This window comes from Mizuhopecten yessoensis, unplaced genomic scaffold, assembly GCF_002113885.1.
Source record: "Mizuhopecten yessoensis strain PY_sf001 unplaced genomic scaffold, ASM211388v2 scaffold10209, whole genome shotgun sequence".
In the NCBI taxonomy this organism is placed as follows: Eukaryota; Metazoa; Mollusca; class Bivalvia; order Pectinida; family Pectinidae; genus Mizuhopecten; species Mizuhopecten yessoensis.
In genome coordinates, this window is record NW_018408433.1 from 320,663 (window position 1) to 339,686 (window position 19,024).

Here is a 19,024-nt window from a genome sequence, read left to right on the forward strand (position 1 = left end):
ATGTAATGAAATGGGGCGAGTCTATCCTTGTACATCCGATCAATATCATGTTACTCTTACCAACTGACCCACCTGGTCAACAGTGAATGTATTACTCATGTCAAGTCGCGCTACAGCTGTCTCTAAAATAAAATTAAGGGGAGACTACTGTGTGTATGAAAAATTATCGAGGAATTATCTAGTATTTTACCTGTAAAGAGACTGGGATCCTTAAGTCTAAAGAAAAGCTGATTGATTCAAATTATTCGATATTAGGCGTATCTACCAACAAATATATACTTGATAGATGCGTGCCTGGTTGTTATACGCTTAAACAGCCTACAGCTATTGTGAGTGTCTCCACTCTTGATCTGCTAGGGATTGGTAAACTTTTTGGTAAACAACTATCCGCTGACGCCCTTGGCGTTATTTCATTTGTCAATCTGTTAATGTTAACCTCATGGCATAATGCTTTACGCCGGCATCTTCCATAGTGGCCTCATATAGTTCACAGCAAGTGTTTCATCGTTCGGATTTAAGAATTTTGTATTTACAAGAGAAACATATGTCTTTCTGAATGTCATATGACTGTAATTGGAGGGACAGATCCCCGAACTAGCGGTGGCTGGTTATCATGTTTATCTTACTTTCACCAGTCAATTTTAAACCTGGCGTCTTTATACAATTTAAAAAGTAACTTACTCGGGTTAAATAAAAACAAGAAAACCAACCGCCACTCCTTGGAAACTATATAAAGGATATAAATAGGATAGTCTGCATAAGCAATTTCATTGCTTGTTGTTGACTTCAAAATCCCATCTAATGTGACCGAGCAGAGTACTGTGTTGGGTGCCTTCGGCATGGTATTTCAGTGAGATAGCACTATAAAGTCGGCATAAGATCCGCGCTATCACAAGGAGACAAATATCCAACATACCCTGCCTCCGGCACACATACACACATGCACGCATACACAACATACATGGAGGTACGTCCTAAAATTACCTTAGCTGTTAATAGGACGTTAAACAAAATGAAACCAAACCAAACCCCACAAGCTGTATAAAAAGGTCGACAACTATACCATCTATGTCTTTTGGTCACCTGAGACAAAGTCTCAAGTGACCTATTGCGATCGCCTTTTGTCCGCCGTCGTCCGTCGTGCGTCCGTAAACAATTTACATTTTCGACTTCTTCTCCAAAACCCCTGAACCAATTTCAATGAAATTTTGCAGAAACCTTCCATGGCCAAAGGTCAACTAAAATGGTGAATAATATGGTCCCCAGCCCCCAGGGGCCTGAAGGGCGGGGCCAAAAAGGGTCACATTGACCAAAATTTAAAAAATCTTCTTCTCAAGATCCAGATATGGTAGAATCAAATACTCTTCATAGATTGAAGGGTCTTAAGGTGCTTTACTAAAATTGTGAATTGCTTGACCCTGTGGTCTCACGTCTGCACATATCAGCCCTGACTGATCCCCAGGGGCTGATGGGTGGGGCAAAAGAGTCGAATTGACTGAAATTTCAAAATCTTCTTCTCAAGACCAGATATGGTAGAATCAAATACTCTTCATGGATGGAAGGGTTTTAAGGTGCTCTACCAAAATTGTGAATTTTATGACCCTAGGGTCTCACGTTTACCCCTAGGGAAGGAGGGGGGGGGGCAAAATTTGTTATGGTTTATAATGGCAAATGATACTTTGAATATTACATGTTGATAACTTGATTGGAATTATAACCCTAAGTTGACAGTTTGATACTTTGAAAATGTTGAGCCATCCCTACCCCCAAGGGCTGTAGGGTGGGGCCCAATGGAGTCTGTGTGCTAAATTTTCTTCATTTTCCTTGTTTAGAAACAGAGGTGCTAGTTTCAAATACTTTTCAGTCTTAAATCTGCATGCTAGATATTGAATAAGGTCGTTTTATTGTTTTTGTCACTTTGAATAATACTTCTGTTCATGTTAAAAACAAAAATCAACTCTCTGTTTAAATATATCAGGTGACCGTTAAGGCCCATGGGCCTCTTGTTTGTTTTAGATATTTGAATGAGTCACATATTTAAAAATACAATATTTATATTTCCTTTGCACAAATGTTAGATAAAACCACGAGCAACAAAATGTTGTAATCCAATTAAAGTAAGAACCATTACACTTGAATGCTTTCCGATCGGAAACGGTTCAGGTACTTCCGTCAAACTTATAAGGGAGTACTCGGGGACCAATCATTATGTAACGTCGGAAGGAAATTATGACGGAAATTCCCGAATAGTTTCCGATTGACGGTCGCCGCCTGACGGAACTGGTAACTAGAAAATCAAGGAATAAGTTTGAACAAAAATGTATTATATATGTGTTATATATACCATCAAAAATGTTCACAAAGTGCATGCCATAACTATTACTCTTTCACTAATATTTAGGATTTAAGGTCAATGTTGTCATTTCTGAAAAGGACCAATGAATACTGGAAATGTCATTTTAACGTGTTATGCCTTTTAAGTAGTGCAATATTGCCTCCCTCCCCCCACCTAAAAAAAAAAACACACACACACACAAACGGGGATTTGTCTTAATTTAAAATACAACTACCAAAATAAACAAATACAAATTCGAAATACAAAGTCTACAAGAAAAAATAACGCCTGGAACTTCTTCCTGAGTTCCTCTATATTCCAACATCCTCGATAGCCAGGGATTACGCTCACTTTCGCTCTCTGCACCCCTGGAATATGTCATAGCAAAATTGAAGACACGCGGCTAGCTATTTGATTGGTGCCAGGCAAAAAAAGATCCTGACCAAACACAAGGCTAATGCTTGTTCTTTGAAGATTACAGAGGAGTGACGCTCGACTTCAAAGCCAGTAAGTTTTACCGTTACGCGACCGCGAGATTCTTCTGATGTACATTTCAAAGGATAAGACTAGTCTGCGTGTCTCGTCCACAAGGTACTGCACACTGAGCCTTCGTTTTTGCTATGACATATAACATGGGTTTAGAAAGCGAAAGTGAGCGTAACCCCTGGATACCGAGGATGATATTCCGACGGTTCTATGTTCGAGGAAAAAGAAGCAACAGCAGCGTGTTCTGTTAGAAGTACATTTCCTTCCTGTTGTTTACCAAATAATAATACCTCGCCTCTATATTCTCAACTGAAAGTCTGGTTTAAGATAAAATTTAAATCAACAAAAATGAATAGAGAAATCATTTACTCTGACCTGTTGTCAGTACTACAAATTATTAAAGATAGGAGAAAAGACAACATAAATGGCCCAAAGAAATCAATGTTAACTTATTTTCGACTCATCCTAATGTTAGCACATGCGCAACAAGTAGACATAACCGCTGAAAGGAACTTGTCCTACCCCGACTACACGTATATTGACCATAACTTCATCACACATGCATGGTAACATATAACGAAACCCTACAGTAACGCCATTTACTGTCAGTGAGTTCATAATTGAGTGTGACGGTGTTAAACAAATACATGAAAGTGCTATAGTGTAACTAATATGAAAACAAAAGTTTTATAGTGTGTATGTGCCATCGACTATTTACATCCAATTCATTTGTATGTAAAGATACGATGTTTTTAAGCCAATTCGTTTGCTACTGGTGTTTTTTATTATCTGTATTTCTGCAGTTTTGAAACATTTAACCTTTTTAGTTTTTTTTAGGTTTTCCTTTCTATAAACATCTGTTTTAGTGTTGTTTGACTCTAAATGACTTAACTTGTGGATGTGCCGTAAAACATAATGCAAAAAAATGGTCCTAATGACCGTGTAGGCTAATTTCTTTATACGTGATGAGCCAAGGAAAGAGAAGAACAATCAGATCAGGTGTTCCCGAGAATGCTTATTCTCGATATCCAGGAGTTGAAGGCACGCGGCTAGCTATTTGATTAATGACAGGTAAAAAATCCTGACCAATCACTAGGATGAACGACGCCCGTTTTCAAAGCCAGTAAGTTTTACCGTTACGCAACCGCGATATTTTTTTGATTCAGACTAGTCTTCTCATCCACAAAGTACGTGGCGCACACTGAGCCTTCGTTTTTGCTTTGACATATTCCAGGGGTGTAGAGAGCGAAAGTGAGAGTAACCCCTGGATATCGAGGATGATTCCAGGGGTGTAGGGAGCGAAAGTGGGCGTAAACCCTGGATATCGAGGATAGTGAGTTGTCTTCAGCTTCATCAACGAATGCAAAACTTGTTAAGAAATGCCTTAAAACGAGAACCGGTGAAGCGACAATGAAACCAATGAGCATTATAAAAAAACATTCAGATAATATATATCCGGTTTGCATCTGTATACTAAAATGCTTAAAACTTCAGAACTCATCTTCTTGTCCATTCGAACTATTTTTCTTGACATTCGGCCTCGGAATAACTCTTTATTTAGAACAATACAAATGATTACTTTCCTTTATGTCTAAAATATATAAATACTGGGAATACAGTTTGAACATTAACAGAAAGAAAGAAAAAATACATAAATGTATTCAGTGGAAATGAGTTTTAATCATGTATGGAAACCGTGGTCAAGATGACTAATCTTTGAAGAAATATGCTATGGAATACTGATGTATTTTTTTAATTTAAGGTTTGAAATTATTTTTATCTATTTTGAAGCAAATTAATGTTTTCTGATTCTAACATCACCTATTTTACCATCATAATATTTTCATTACAGCTTAAGGAAAATAACATTATGGTAAAGTAATGCATGGAATGCTGTTTCAGTGCAATTTTTTAGAGTTATCTCCCTTTACAAACATGTGAGACTTGCGCACTGATCCAGACGGAAGTAGGAACCAGAGAAAAATGTTCTGACATAAATTTGGACAAGATACATTCGTTTTGGCTGGTGAACAACCTATGTGGTAAACATGTTATCTTTATTTTAATCATAATATGGAGTTAAAGAACCAGTGTTACATTTATTCCATATGTCAACCTTGTCACTGTGCACATTGTCATGATAAATGTCGGTGTTTTCTGTCTCGTCTACTGATAACATTTTTTTCTTGGCGACAAGTATTTGTGATTTCGAGCTTATTTGTTTTTCTGTGCAAAAAAAAGTACTTTCAAATTCAGATTTATCTGTGTAAATTTAATAAAGAAAATTCGGTTCAGTATATAATGTGAAAAAATGACCACCAGAAACTTGTTGTCATGAAGATTTTGTTACTCAGAAAATAATTTAATAAGAGAAGTGCCTGGTTACCCTGGTCTTAGATGCAATCTGTTGCTTGAGATATATCGCTTAACTAACTCATTATGCCTATATTGACTTAAAATTTTATCGGCCAGCACTTATATCAAATAGGTGCTCTAATTAACCTAGATTTATTTGTTTCTTTGAATTATAAATAAATATTTGAAAGCACATGTTCAATGTAATATTATAATTTCATAACACACAGGTGACAGGGTTATTCTGACATAGATTGGAAAATAAGTTTAGATACATTGGAAGGTCAATTTTGAAGTAAATAATGTCAATGAAATGAGACCCTGAAGTGGAACTGGGCCAGACTACTGCAAGTGGCCAATAATCAGGTTGGGGAAAACCACCAACTTGCGTATATACGCAAACTCGCCTATTATACGCCAGTCGGAGTATGGATTTGTTACTAAAAATAACCCAAATCGCTTTAACAGTATAACCTTTGCAAGATCTTATTAAAAATCGCATTAATTTACGACAAGGTAAATAATATTTTGCTTAAAGATGTTTACTGAAAGCGTTGGCTACTTAAAAACTTGATGTAACTTTACCGGAAGTATTGCATCTGTTTTTGGTACTTTCCCACATGCAAATAAAGTTTATTTTTGCATTTGTATTATGTTTCATGACTGAATAAATGCGACTTGGACAAACAATGTGAAAAATTTAAGATTAAAGTGATTTTGGCTATTTTTAGTAACAAATCCATCCCCCTATTGGCGTATATAATAGGCAAGTTTGCGTATTATACGCAAGTTAGTGGTTTTCCCCGACCTGCTTATCTAGTGCTCATCCATCTAGACTTCAGTGGCAAAGATATAGAAACAACAGGGATTTGTGTAGTGGGACTGGGCCTGATGACTTGCATGTGACCAGGTAGTTCAATTTGTTCGAGCGGCGTCTGGACTTTGGAGATCGCAGGTTAGAGATCCTGTCTATATCTGGCTCCATTGCATTTTCCTTTCACCATAGCTTCACATGTGGTTAAAGGAAACCCTGGCACATATATACTGAAATATAGTATATGTGTGTTTTTTTAACCATGCATAAAATACTTTTGCTATCACATTCCAATTAGAGCTCAATTTTCAATGAAACATCTTCCTTACATGAACAGAAAATCCATAAATAGTATACATTATGTACAATGGACCGAAGGGAAATAATCAAAATAACCACAATTTCACTTTAGGACTTAACTCATCCACCCCTGAAGACACAATTGAACTCGTCAAATTCAAAGGTGTGGAACAGTTCATTATGAAATTTCAGGGGTAAATGAGTTAATTATATATGGTGTCAGGTCGTTTAGGTAACAAGTCGTTTCGGTAACAAGGACTAAAGTTGTTTCAGGTCCTTTCGGGACTTGTCAAAAGTCATTTCGGGATTTTTCTTTTCTTTTTTATCTTCCGTAGATACCATTTTTTTTTCTTTAAACATATTTTAATGTCAACTAAATTTAAACAATCGATTGGATAAAAACTATTTCAACTTATCATAGCCTTCTCCCTTCATACATTTAACTTTACATGATTTTAATAACACATGAATACATATATATATAATATTCACATAGAAACAAATACACAACATAAAAACATCGTTCAAACTATATTGCTGGATTTGATGAATTGATTCACATGTCTAAAATATATTCTACGTGTTTCACGTTTTTACTTTCATGAAATATGACAATAACGGAGAATAAAGTAAATTGAAAAAATATTATTACAATATCAAACAAGGAATTAACCTATCAGTAATGAAAGAATTGATGTTGAATATCTTAAGTTCCTTTAGATCTGTATGTAATAATGAGATTAGTTTCATCGGGTAACAACACACTGTCAATCGGGTAAATGTTGGTAGGTGTCCCTTCAAGCGCTATCAATCTGTTAACACTATAATGATCCCAAGCACAGGTAGCTCGTGATACAGGTCATAGACTAAAACCATTCTTGTGTATTTACGTGACTTTTTATGAAACGGGAGCGAAATGTTATTGATAAGTTTAAATTATATATGTCCTTAAACGACTTGATTAAGTCCCGAAACGACCAGCATTCCTTTATATACAATAATGTTTTGAAGACAATATGACAGCTCTGTTGATTTACAGACATTCTGTAAGAAAATATACGGTGGGAAAAAAGGATTGACATGTGTGTTCATCTGACATATAACATATGTAAAGAGAGTCTCTTTACATATGTTAAATGTTTGATCATGATTCGTCTGAGAAATAGTTGCAGGGTCTCAGACCCTGCAACTATTTCTCAGACGAATCATGATCAAAATAATATGAAGATCATCTAATCTATGTCTGCTATGAAACAATTGTATCAGCATCGAGAAAGAGAAATGCAATGACCAGACCAGGGTTTCGAACCCGAGACACTGCGAGCTCTGGACAAACGCTCCAGTTCCTCTACACAATGACAACTAACTTGCCAATATGTGTTTTTCTCCAATAAACAAAAACTTGTACCTATATATTCTAAACTGAACTACTTTATGATCATGTAATCATGCAAACCCCATATGAAAAACATTATATCCCATATGGAACAGTTTAGTTAGATTATTTACTTTATATCATGCTTGGTTTGTTTTTGTTTTGCGTCATATTGTCAGGTCCAGTACACTCTGCCGATTGAGCTATATAGCTGTACAGACCTATAATAGCTCTATTGGCCTATCTGAAATATGTCTTTTCAGCTATTTTCATGTGATTTTGTTTTTGAAGGAAAACGAAACAAGTCACTTTTAAAAGAAGATTTTATCATTAGGTTGATAACAAAAGACATCAAATATAAGTGTTGTTTTTAAAAATTAATGATGTAAAAAAATCGGAAATTTTACATTTTTGAAAAATGAAAATAAACATCTAAATGTATACTTTTTGTAGACAACGTTACCATAAACCTTGTTGTTTTATGCGACTTTGCTTTGATTTAATCAAAATTTAAATCTGAGAAATTATAGCTGAATACAGCTATAATTTATAGGTGAATAAAGCTATATAGGTCTCTATAGCTACAAATGTATATAGCTCAACCGGCAGAGTGTGCTGGACCTGATTAACATGTACAGCTATATGGTCATTTAAGGACATCCCCAGTTTCATGCAGTATCATATTATGTATATAACTATATATCTACTGTGATTGCTTCAGCATTAAAGATGCAATATTACATCACAAATAATATTTCTGTATGCAGTACTAGTTCATAAAGGGCTATAGTGCTAATTAATATATAACAATGTATATGATCTTAACAAAAGAATTTGAACAGTGCAAATTTAAACTCCTGAAGATATTTCAATCTTACACACACTTTTAATTTCTACAGATCATGCTAGGTACAGCTAATGTTTGGTACTTTACTGCAATCAACCAATAGGTATTCTAGCCATATACAATCAATCTTTGGGGTGTTTGAATTTTACTTTGTTTTGGTTGATTGATCATGAACAGGTGTTTTTTTCTCAGAGGATATAAATGGTTGGTTGAGGTGTTTATCTTCTACACTCACTCGACTGACGAAGTCGATATTCGGTTGACGTGAGGGGGTAAGTTGCCGCTTACCAGGCCCCTCGGAGATTCAAAAGTCCTGCCCATCCATGTCACGTTTTGAGGTCGGACAGCTGCTCAAATACGGACAGGCTGTCACAACCACTACGGTCCACGGAACGACGTCCTTTAGGCTTTAGTGCAGTCCTCGCTATTCTCATATTTGAGGATATAAACTGTTAGTGTTTCTTTTACAGGAGGAGACATGGGCTACGAGGTCAACAGGTTCCAGACTGAACCTGATGAGGAGTTGATCTGTCCAATTTGTAGTGGTGTCCTGGAGGAACCTTTGCAGGTGAGTCATGACTGTAGAAAGGTGTCCTCGAACTTCTGGGGCTTCGCTCACTTACATTCTCTACACCCCTGGAATATATAATTACAAAATAAAACTCACAAGCCTGATAGGTTTAAGGTAACAAATACTAACCAGTTACTAGACTGATCTGTCCTGTTGTAGATTACAGAGGAGCAACACCCAACTTTAAAACCGTTGAATTTTACCGTTAGACTGCCAAGATATTTTGTTGAGGTTCATACATCAAAGGATCAAATTAGTCTACTTGTATAATCCATGACACAATTAAGGCATATAGAGCCTTCAATTTTGATATGACATATACTCCAGGGGTGCATAGAACAAGTGTGAACCCTGTTTAATTATCTTGCCCAGTCATGGACATCCTATAGCTAAAAATCCAGTGGAATAGACAGAATGTTTGCTTCTTATCAAAATGATAAAGTTTGAACAATACACTTACTAAATATTATGTTGTTGAGTAGTTGGAGATTGAGGACAAGAAAGTGATTGACTCCCTTAGTAAATAATCATGATTCGCATCATTATTAAAATTCACTGGCCGCCATATTGGATCAAGCTTGGTACCCTCAAATTTTAATAATGATGCGAATCATGATTATTTATTGAGGGAGTCCATTTTAATAATGATACGAATCATTAATTTGTTATCATAATGATGCAAATTCCATAGAACTAATTTTATACAAATTGTACCACATGATATACCAATGCAGAAAGTTGCTTAATATGCATGTAGAATATTCAGTTATTGATACAAATGCTGTATCATATTTGTTATACCCTTTAACAAGAAAGTTTACTCAGATTGTGACAGTTTATAATTACCTAGTTGTTCAAAAGGGTACCAGATGTAGATTTGTATTATCTGGAGTCCTGGAAGATGTTAAGTAAACTGATGGGGCATTCCATTTAGCAGAATGTTCAAGTTGCACAAACTTTGAACAGGACTGTTAAAAGGAACAACAAATTCCAAATTCCTACCTGCTCCTACAAATCTAACAATCTAATATAAGAAATGAACAATGTTTTTGGAATAAACCAGAACTGCTTGGGCGTAGGAAGAAAAAAGTGATAATATGACATCTGTGGATTACTGCCTTAATTTACAAGCATTCACACACTGTATATTTTGGACTGATTGTATAGTTATAGTTGTTATATTACCGGTAGACCAAGTGACAATGTGTTAAAACATATAAAATGAAAATTTTCACTGGCCGCCATATTGGATCAAGCTTGGTACCCTCAAATTTTACATTCCCGACCAACCGGTGAAAGACCACATTCCATTTAGTGGATTGTCTGGTTCGTATCAGCATAACTGGAACATTCTGATAAATGGAATATGCTGCGATCTCATTCTTTATATTGAATGTTAGACACTTTTAAATCTAAAACTTAAAAAGAGCTCTTGATATTTCAGGTATATGGACCAGCAAATACATTTGTATCAGTAACTGTTTTATAGTTCATGTAAGTTATAATAATTGATAAATGAGTAGCAGCATCAATGGGATAAATAGCCTTGCTTAAATTTACTTCCGGAGTTGTGCTGAAAGTACACCATTATGCACTGGAGAAAGCCTGAAATGAAAAATCTGCTGTGCTCAACTGCCGCCAATGTTCAACTAATCTGATAGACTGGTCACCGTCTCTAGAATATTGAATTATCTAGAAAAAATAAACTCAAAGCAAGTAGTACATTAATGCAGCTCGAAAACTCTTCAAAAGACTTAGTGACTGAAAGTCAGTCTACTAATCTGAAAGTGGCAGCATAATTATTAGCTAAAAAATCTGGGGTAGAAATAACTTGGTGTCAACCCTTCCTCATGATCATGATCACCTAGCTGTGATTTTATAGTAAATCGATACTTCAGAATTTCCAGAAGATAAAAAATGATAATTCACTCATAATTTTAGTGATGTAAATTGCCAATAACATCAATTGAATGTGTGTCAGAAAGACATAACTAAAGCTAACATCTCTTTAATAAAAACATATTGGGGTAAATATTTTTTAAGAAAACAAATTTTGATTTGATTCACATGTAGAGAATAACACCTAACCTCAGCAGAGCTTTTCATGGTAGGCCAGCTTTACAAGCCATAAACTGCAACGTAATTTATATATAATGAGTATTGTTGGTTTTTAAGAAATCAGCATTAATTTGAAGATGATGATTTTAATTTCTCTGCTGACTTGTTGTATGCAAATTCTTAGCTTGAAATGTGGAAATGTCATTACGCTGTGATACTGAAATCAGTATCCCATCTTAATTGCCTTTATTAATTCATGGTGCGAATCTGCTTCTCTAGAGATTGCAGATCTGCTCAGATTAATGAAATCTCTGTCTCTGTGGAAGATTCAGAGGTTGACACCTGTATGAAGTAAATTGCAACACCACTTATCTTTAATAATAATAATTGGAGGTTTTTATAGACCCCTTTATCACAAACTAGTTCATAGGTTGTCTCAAAGCGGTTCACAAATTATTATCTGTGGGTATAGGGCCTTTGCAACCAGCCAATATCTTTCTCAACTCCCTGGGGAGCATACAGCCGGTGCTGCCATTATGTAATTACATCACTCACAGCTAGCATCTACAATTCTAGCACTGCCCAACCACTTACTCATTTACAGCTGTGTAGACTGGAACAAGAAGAGTAAAGTATGTTGTTCAAAGATACAACACAGCACTGTGATATGACTCGAACCCGCAACCCTTCGGGACGACCCCGACGTTCTACCACTGGACTACCGTGTCTCCTGAAAACATGATAGCAATGACTTTGAAAAAAACCCAGAAGTATTGGTCATACCACAGATATATACCTTTAACGAAACCATACCAACTGATAGGACTTTGTACTTTCATGTTTGTTTGTTTATGTTTAACGGCCCATCGACAGCTGTGGTCATTTAGGGCCATGGTGATTTATTTCATGTAAAATGGTATTGCAAATTGCAGTGTATTGTGTTTCCTAAAAAAATAAAATCATTGATACAATACATTGCCAATTTGAAAATAATGCTTTGCATACATGTAACACTGTATAACTTATACTAATACAATTAACGTCTTTCTTGTTCGACAAATGTTTTAGTTTTCAGATGATATTTTGTTAATAATATCAAGAAATGAATTCGGAGAATGTGATAAATGTTTAAAAAGTTATAACTTTTTATCTTTAACTAATTATCTTTTAAAGATGAAATGTATGAACAAATCTAGTTATTGCCTGTATACTAGAATTTACCATTTACTTTTGTTGTATGGCATCACAAATATTGTCTCAGACTAATACCTAGATCTGTGTCACATACAAAATTACCATGTTTCGCTAGACAGTTCAACTTTCAAATTGATGACAAGTAACTGTTTTGAATTAATTCTTGCATATTATATTTAAGTTTATGAAATGTTTTATAAATTATGTTTCTGATGTTGAGTCATTTACTTTCAGGCACCGCAATGTGAACATGCCTTTTGTGGCGCTTGTATACGCGAATGGTTGACTCATCAACCCACATGTCCGGTCGACCGTAACCCTATAACGTCCAATCAGCTCAAGCCAGTTCCACGAATTCTCCGCAATCTTCTGTCTCGTTTACAAATCAACTGTAACAATTCGTCCTACGGCTGTACAGCTCTAGTCAAACTGGATATGCTGTCGTCACATCTTCAGGAATGTGAGCATAACCCTAAGAAACCTGTTCACTGTGAGCTCGGTTGTGGTCTGGTGGTACCAAAAGATGAACTCAAAGTAAGTGTGTCTACAAGGTGTTAACATTGTTTTGAAAAATAAATACTGTAACGAGAGATTCAGTACTTACATGCATATTTATTCCAAGTATATTTACATTTGTGCTGAAACCCACTTTATAAATGTTAACAATAGAAATAAGTTTCATTGTCCCATATAAATACAGTGGGATCAGTGTCATTTTGATGCTTCTCCTCCCACATTGCATAACGTGAAACTGTCATAAAAAGCAAACATTCAGGAGACATTAGGCTGTGTCAGAAATATCCTTTGCACTGAAAAGAATTATGTCACATATACATGTCCATAATTTGGTGAAGGCTTCGTGGAATATATGTCACTAAATTTTGAATTTATATTTGAAAAACTTTGTAAAAAAGTTGTTCAATCTCTTTATGAGTGTATTGGATGCAGAGCAGGGCACTTAGGATAATGATATGCTGGTTGTGAGGTCAGATGTTAGGTAGTGATCAATCTAGAATTTATTTTCATGGATCCTTTTCAACTGTATTACTTAAAACAATGGGCTGCACAATATTGAATTTATGTATTTCCAGAAATTCTATGAGTCCCATCAAAATTCTATTGAGTATAGGACTTGGGACTCGTATGTAGATTTATCACTGTTAAGGAAAATGAATTGTATATGACAATCTAGTGGATCGTAAAATGTGTCTCCCTTCTCCATCCTCCATATAACAGAAAACTTACATGTGGGTAATCTCAAGAAATTATTTTGTCAAAGATTTATAAAAAACACTATAATATTGAAATAATTATTTCAATGTTTGTCTGCTGACATTCAGGGATTATGGTAAGATCTGTATTTTTCAAATTAATTTGTTGAATATATGATAGGACTTGTAAGGTTAAATGTTTATGATAACTCAGATTTTAAAATATGTTCTTGTCATCCTTAGGATCACAATTGTGTGCGAGAGTTACGGAACCTTGTACAGCAACAGCTAGACAGGATTGGGGAGATGCAGACAGAAATCTCCGATCACAAACTACAGATCTGTGAACAAAAACGGGAACTACAGCTGCTCAAGGTAAAGGGAGATAACTAGTTTATCAGAATGGTAGCCTAGCTCATAGAATCAATCACTCATATGCGACGTAGATAGAGAAGGGAGATAACTCGTTTATCAGAATGATAGCCTAGCTTATACAATCCATCACTCCTATGTGACGTAGATAGAGAAGGGAGATACCTCGTTTATCAGAATGATAGCCTAGCTTATACAATCAATCACTCCTATGTGACGTAGATAGAGAAGTGAGATAACTCTTTTATCAGAATGATAGCCTAGCTTATACAATCAATCACTCCTATGTGACGTAGATAGAGAAGTGAGATAACTCTTTTATCAGAATGATAGCCTAGCTTATACAATCACTCACTCCTATGTGACGTAGATAGAGAAGGGAGATAACTCGTTTATCACAATGACAGCCTAGCTTATACAATCAATCACTCCTATGGGATGTAGATAGAGAAGGGAGATAACTCGTTTATCAGAATGATAGCCTAGCTTATAGAATCAATCCCTCCTATGTGACGTAGATAGAGAAGGGAGATAACTCGCTTATCAGAATGATAGCCTAGCTTATACAATCAATCACTCCAATGGGATGTAGATAGAGAAGGGAGATAACTCGTTTATCACAATGATAGCCTAGCTTATACAATAAATCACTCCTATGTGACGTAGATAGAGAAGGGAGATAACTCGCTTATCAGAATGATAGCCTAGCTTATACAATCAATCCCTCCTATGTGACGTAGATAGTGAAGGGAGATAACTCGTTTATCACAATGATAGCCTAGCTTATATAATCAATCACTCCTATGCGACCTAGATAGAGAAGGGAGATAACTCGTTTATCACAATGATAGCCTAGCTTTTACAATCAATCACTCCTATGTGACGTAGATAGTGAAGGGAGATAACTCGTTTATCACAATGATAGCAAAGCTTATATAATCAATCACTCCAATGGGATGTAGATAGAGAAGGGAGATAACTCGTTTATCACAATGATAGCCAAGCTTATATAATCAATCACTCCAACGGGATGTAGATAGAGAAGGGAGATAACTCGTTTATCAGAATGATAGCCTAGCTTATATAATAAATCACTCCTATGTGATGTAGATAGAGAAGGGAGATAACTCGTTTATCACAATGATAGCCAAGCTTATATAATCAATCACTCCGATGGGATGTAGATAGAGAAGGGAGATACCTCGTTTATCACAATGATAGCCTAGCTTATACAATAAATCACTCCTATGTTACGTAGATAGAGAAGGGAGATAACTCGTTTATCTCAATGATAGCCAAGCTTATATAATCAATCACACCAATGGGATGTAGATAGAGAAGGGAAATAACTCGTTTATCACAATGATAGCCTAGCTTATACAATCAATCACTCCTATGTGACGTAGATGTAGATAGAGAAATCTCACAAAAAGATTTTCGAGGTATAGCATGAAGTTTTTATCACACAAGAATGGTTTGTACCTTTCCCGAAACTTTCTATTGTAAACAAATACTTCAAATGCAATAAATACAATGTACCATACCTTCATCAATGGTTTGTCATTATCAATGGTTTGTCATCATCAATGGTTTGTCATCATCAATGGTTGATGATGTGATCTATGTGAATTAGTGATGTTTTAGGCAAAAAAAGCTTGTGTAAGCTATATTTCCCTAGGTAAGTGAAGACAGATTTAGTTTTCTTGGCAAAGAAGCTTAACCCTTTCACCACTGTAGACCAAAATTGACTCATCCAGATCAATGCATGGTAGAGTCTACTTAAGTTACATAGGGGTGAAAGGGTTAAGAGAATGTACCTGTGAAGTGAGGGCGAAAGTATTGCCTTTAGGCCTTGTTCCATGAATAAAAAATATTTGTTTTATGCATATTGTGAAAAAGAAATTTATAAAACTGTGAAAGTCAAATCATGGATAGGCGTTTACTACATATTGTTTTCATTTCCTTAGTGTTTGAATTTAAAAAAATGTGTTGCAAGCTTTTGTCCTTTGTTTTTGACAGGAATACATGCGGTCCATGAGAGTGTCTAACCCGAGGATGAGGGAAATTCAGTCAGAAATGGAGAATGCAGATGTTGTTCGGTAGGTAATTCCGATTCAGAGACTAGACTTAAGAAATACTCGCCAGCGTTAGTTTCATTATTGATGCACNGGGGGGGGGGGGGGGGGGGGGGGGGGGGGGGGGGGCATTTATGTCTTGCAGACATTTTTTAGTTTAATATTTATTACAAGTGTCTTCTCCCTACCAATACATACTTTAAGTTCACTGTTGCTGCATAAAAAATGGTCTGTAAAAACATGAAGCATAGAATTTGGAACAAAAATGTATCATAATATCATCTCAGATTGATTTATTAAGAAGGGGACTACTACAAATGAAAATATAAACCTGAAATGACTTAGGTCTTGATTTTTATTATTTTTGTTGGTTTCATTAAATATTATATCTGTGTTCATGTGCAAGTATAAATAAAATAAATTGTATGGCTGAAAATATTCAACCTGTCATATCATAAGAACTCCCTGTGTGGTTATGTGAATCAAATTAACTAGAGTAGCAAGCATTTACTGGTATGAATAGATATATTTATCACATAGTGTACTGTGTTATCCAGTGGATATACCCATGTAATATGACCTATCAGCCCTGAGATTGGTTGAAAGTTTCAATTGTGACGTCAAGCCTAGGACAAGTGCATGACGTCACAGACTTACGCACTGGAGTCAAAATGGCAGCTTTTTACATTTCAAGGTTGCATAAAAATTGTTGTTTTACACGAATAAACGCCACAAAGCTTGATTATGTGATAAAAAGGATCCTAAACCCGTTTCCATTTCATATATGAAATTTATGAAACTCTTCCCAAATTTTTCATATTAGCTCGTCAGAGGCTCGCTACATTGAAAAATTCTTAGACTCGTTTCATAAATCTCATATGAAATGGAAACTCATGTAAGATCCTATATATGTGACAAAGATTAATCGATCACTCACCTTGCAGGTGGGCCGCTAGTTTGCAGGCGGCCAGGGTGACTCGTTGGGGTGGCATGATATCAACTCCTGACGCAGTACTCCAAGCTGTCATCAAGCGTGCCCTGATTGACAGTGGATGCCCCTCACACATCGTAAACGAGCTGATGGAAAATGCCCACGAACGTCGGTGGCCCAGTGGACTGAGTACATTAGAAACACGACAGCTGAATAGGAGACAGTATGAAAATTATGTCACAAAGAGAATTCCAGGTAAAGATTGTGTGAACTATAGCAATAAAATTAATGTGAAGAAAAATAATTGGCAAGATCACATAATTGTCTACAATCTTGTCCTCCTATTGGTTTTTGAGACGATTTGGTGTGATTACTCCAGTATCCATGAAAACAATCTGTTATCTGCTTAATAAGACACTGTGGTAGTGCCAGACTAGGACGAGGCAAAACAATTATTTCTGCATCATTTATAGAAATTATAGTATTTGTACAATACTGTTGGAGGTTTGATAAGCACCAGTGTTGCAGTGGGATCCTAAGAACTATAAAAGTAAATGTATTTGACCTGTAGTAAATACAGCTATGTAATAAAGCCAGTAGTTGTCTCCCTTTGAAGGAAAAACTCCCTTTGTTAAAACACCAACCGAAAATATCTATGTGATGTCAGTGAATTGCACTGAGCATACTTTGGTTTTTGTAAGCGAGACGAAGGTGTTGCTTTTCTGGCGGCGGTGTCAACATTAAGTTGTTGCGTTTAACTTGGTTTCACTGAAAGTATAACTGCTAGACCATAGTTGCATCCTAGGTAGTACATCTCAACCGATGCATCAAATGCTGGATGCGGCCTACCTTTCATGGTCCATTGACTCTGTCAGCATCCCCGTCAACATAAAGTTTTTTGCGTTTCAGTTAGTTTCTCTGAAACTGTAAGTGCTAGACCAACCAAACTTGACATGTGCATTGATGGTCAAAGCAGGGCACAGGCATGACATACATTATTGTATCAATCCAAATGGCTTGTCTAAATCAAAATCAAAAACATCCCCTCAATTCCTTTGGCCTGTTTCCTTTCAATTCAAGGTTGATTTCTACATTTTAATAATGACAGAGAGTCTTAAGTTTCTGACTGAATCTTTGTAGAACAAAATCTTTCTTCGAGGTGCATTTGACTTGTAGCTCGATTATTTCCCTGTTTTCTGCAGTGTCCGACATTGATTTACATTAGTGCAGAGAGTACAGATTAGTTCACAATAGAACCACAATATAATGGCCCTCTCTCCATTTGCCACCTTGCTTCCAGTCAACTTATTTGAAAGTTCCTTTTTCTCTTTTTAGCACACCATCATCTGATGGTGGGCTATTCAAATCACCCTGCGTCCGTGGTCCGTCGTCCATCATCCGTCCTTAAACAATTCTTGTTATCGGTATTTCTCAAGAAGTACCAGAGGGATCTTTCTCAAATTTTATATGTACGTTCCCCTTAGTCCATAGCTGTGCAGGGCAACTTTTGAGTCTGATCGGATAAACAACATGGCAACAGGCAGCCATCTTGGATTTTGATAGTGAAAGTTTGTTATCGCTATTTCTCAAGAAGTACCAGATGGATCTTTCTCAAATTTTATATGTACGTTCCCCTTAATACATAGCTGTGCAGGGCAACTTTTGAGACAGATCGGGTAAACAACATAGCCGAAAGGCAGCCAACTTGGAGTTTGATTGAGTAGGTTTGTTAACGCTATTTCTACAGAAGTACCAGAGGGATCTTTCTCAAATTTGATATGTAGGTTCCCCCTGGTCCTTAGCTGTGCAGGGCAACTTTTGAGACTGATCGGGTAAACAACATAGCCGAAAGGCAGCCATCTTGGAGTTTGATTGAGTAGGTTTGTTAACGCTATTTCTCCAGAAGTACCAGAGGGATCTTTTTCAAATTTTTAGGTCACCTGAGACAAAGTCTCAAGTGACCTATTGCGATCGCCTTTTGTCCGTCGTCGTCCGTCGTGCGTCCGTAAACAATTTACATTTTCGACTTCTTCTCCAAAACCCCTGAACCAATTTCAATGAAATTTTGCAGGGACCTTCCATGGACAAAGGTCAACAAAA

At 36.2% G+C, this 19,024-nt stretch overlaps 1 protein-coding gene across 2 annotated transcripts in view; it reads left to right on the top strand.

The window, feature by feature from the left end:
• The first annotated feature begins 4,772 nt into the window (after nt 1–4,772).
• The window catches only part of LOC110459769 (E3 ubiquitin-protein ligase NRDP1-like), a 20,203-nt gene continuing 5,951 nt past the window's right edge, over nt 4,773–19,024 (top strand). Inside the window, exons 1-6 of one of the 2 annotated variants that reach the window (XM_021512189.1) lie at nt 4,773–4,863; nt 8,983–9,080; nt 12,570–12,869; nt 13,790–13,921; nt 15,938–16,017; nt 16,938–17,179. In XM_021512189.1, coding sequence (XP_021367864.1) covers nt 8,991–9,080; nt 12,570–12,869; nt 13,790–13,921; nt 15,938–16,017; nt 16,938–17,179 — 844 coding nt within the window. In that variant the 5' untranslated portion in view covers nt 4,773–4,863; nt 8,983–8,990. The remainder of the gene's footprint in view (nt 4,864–8,982; nt 9,081–12,569; nt 12,870–13,789; nt 13,922–15,937; nt 16,018–16,937; nt 17,180–19,024) is intronic. The other variant, XM_021512190.1, reaches the window with a different exon arrangement.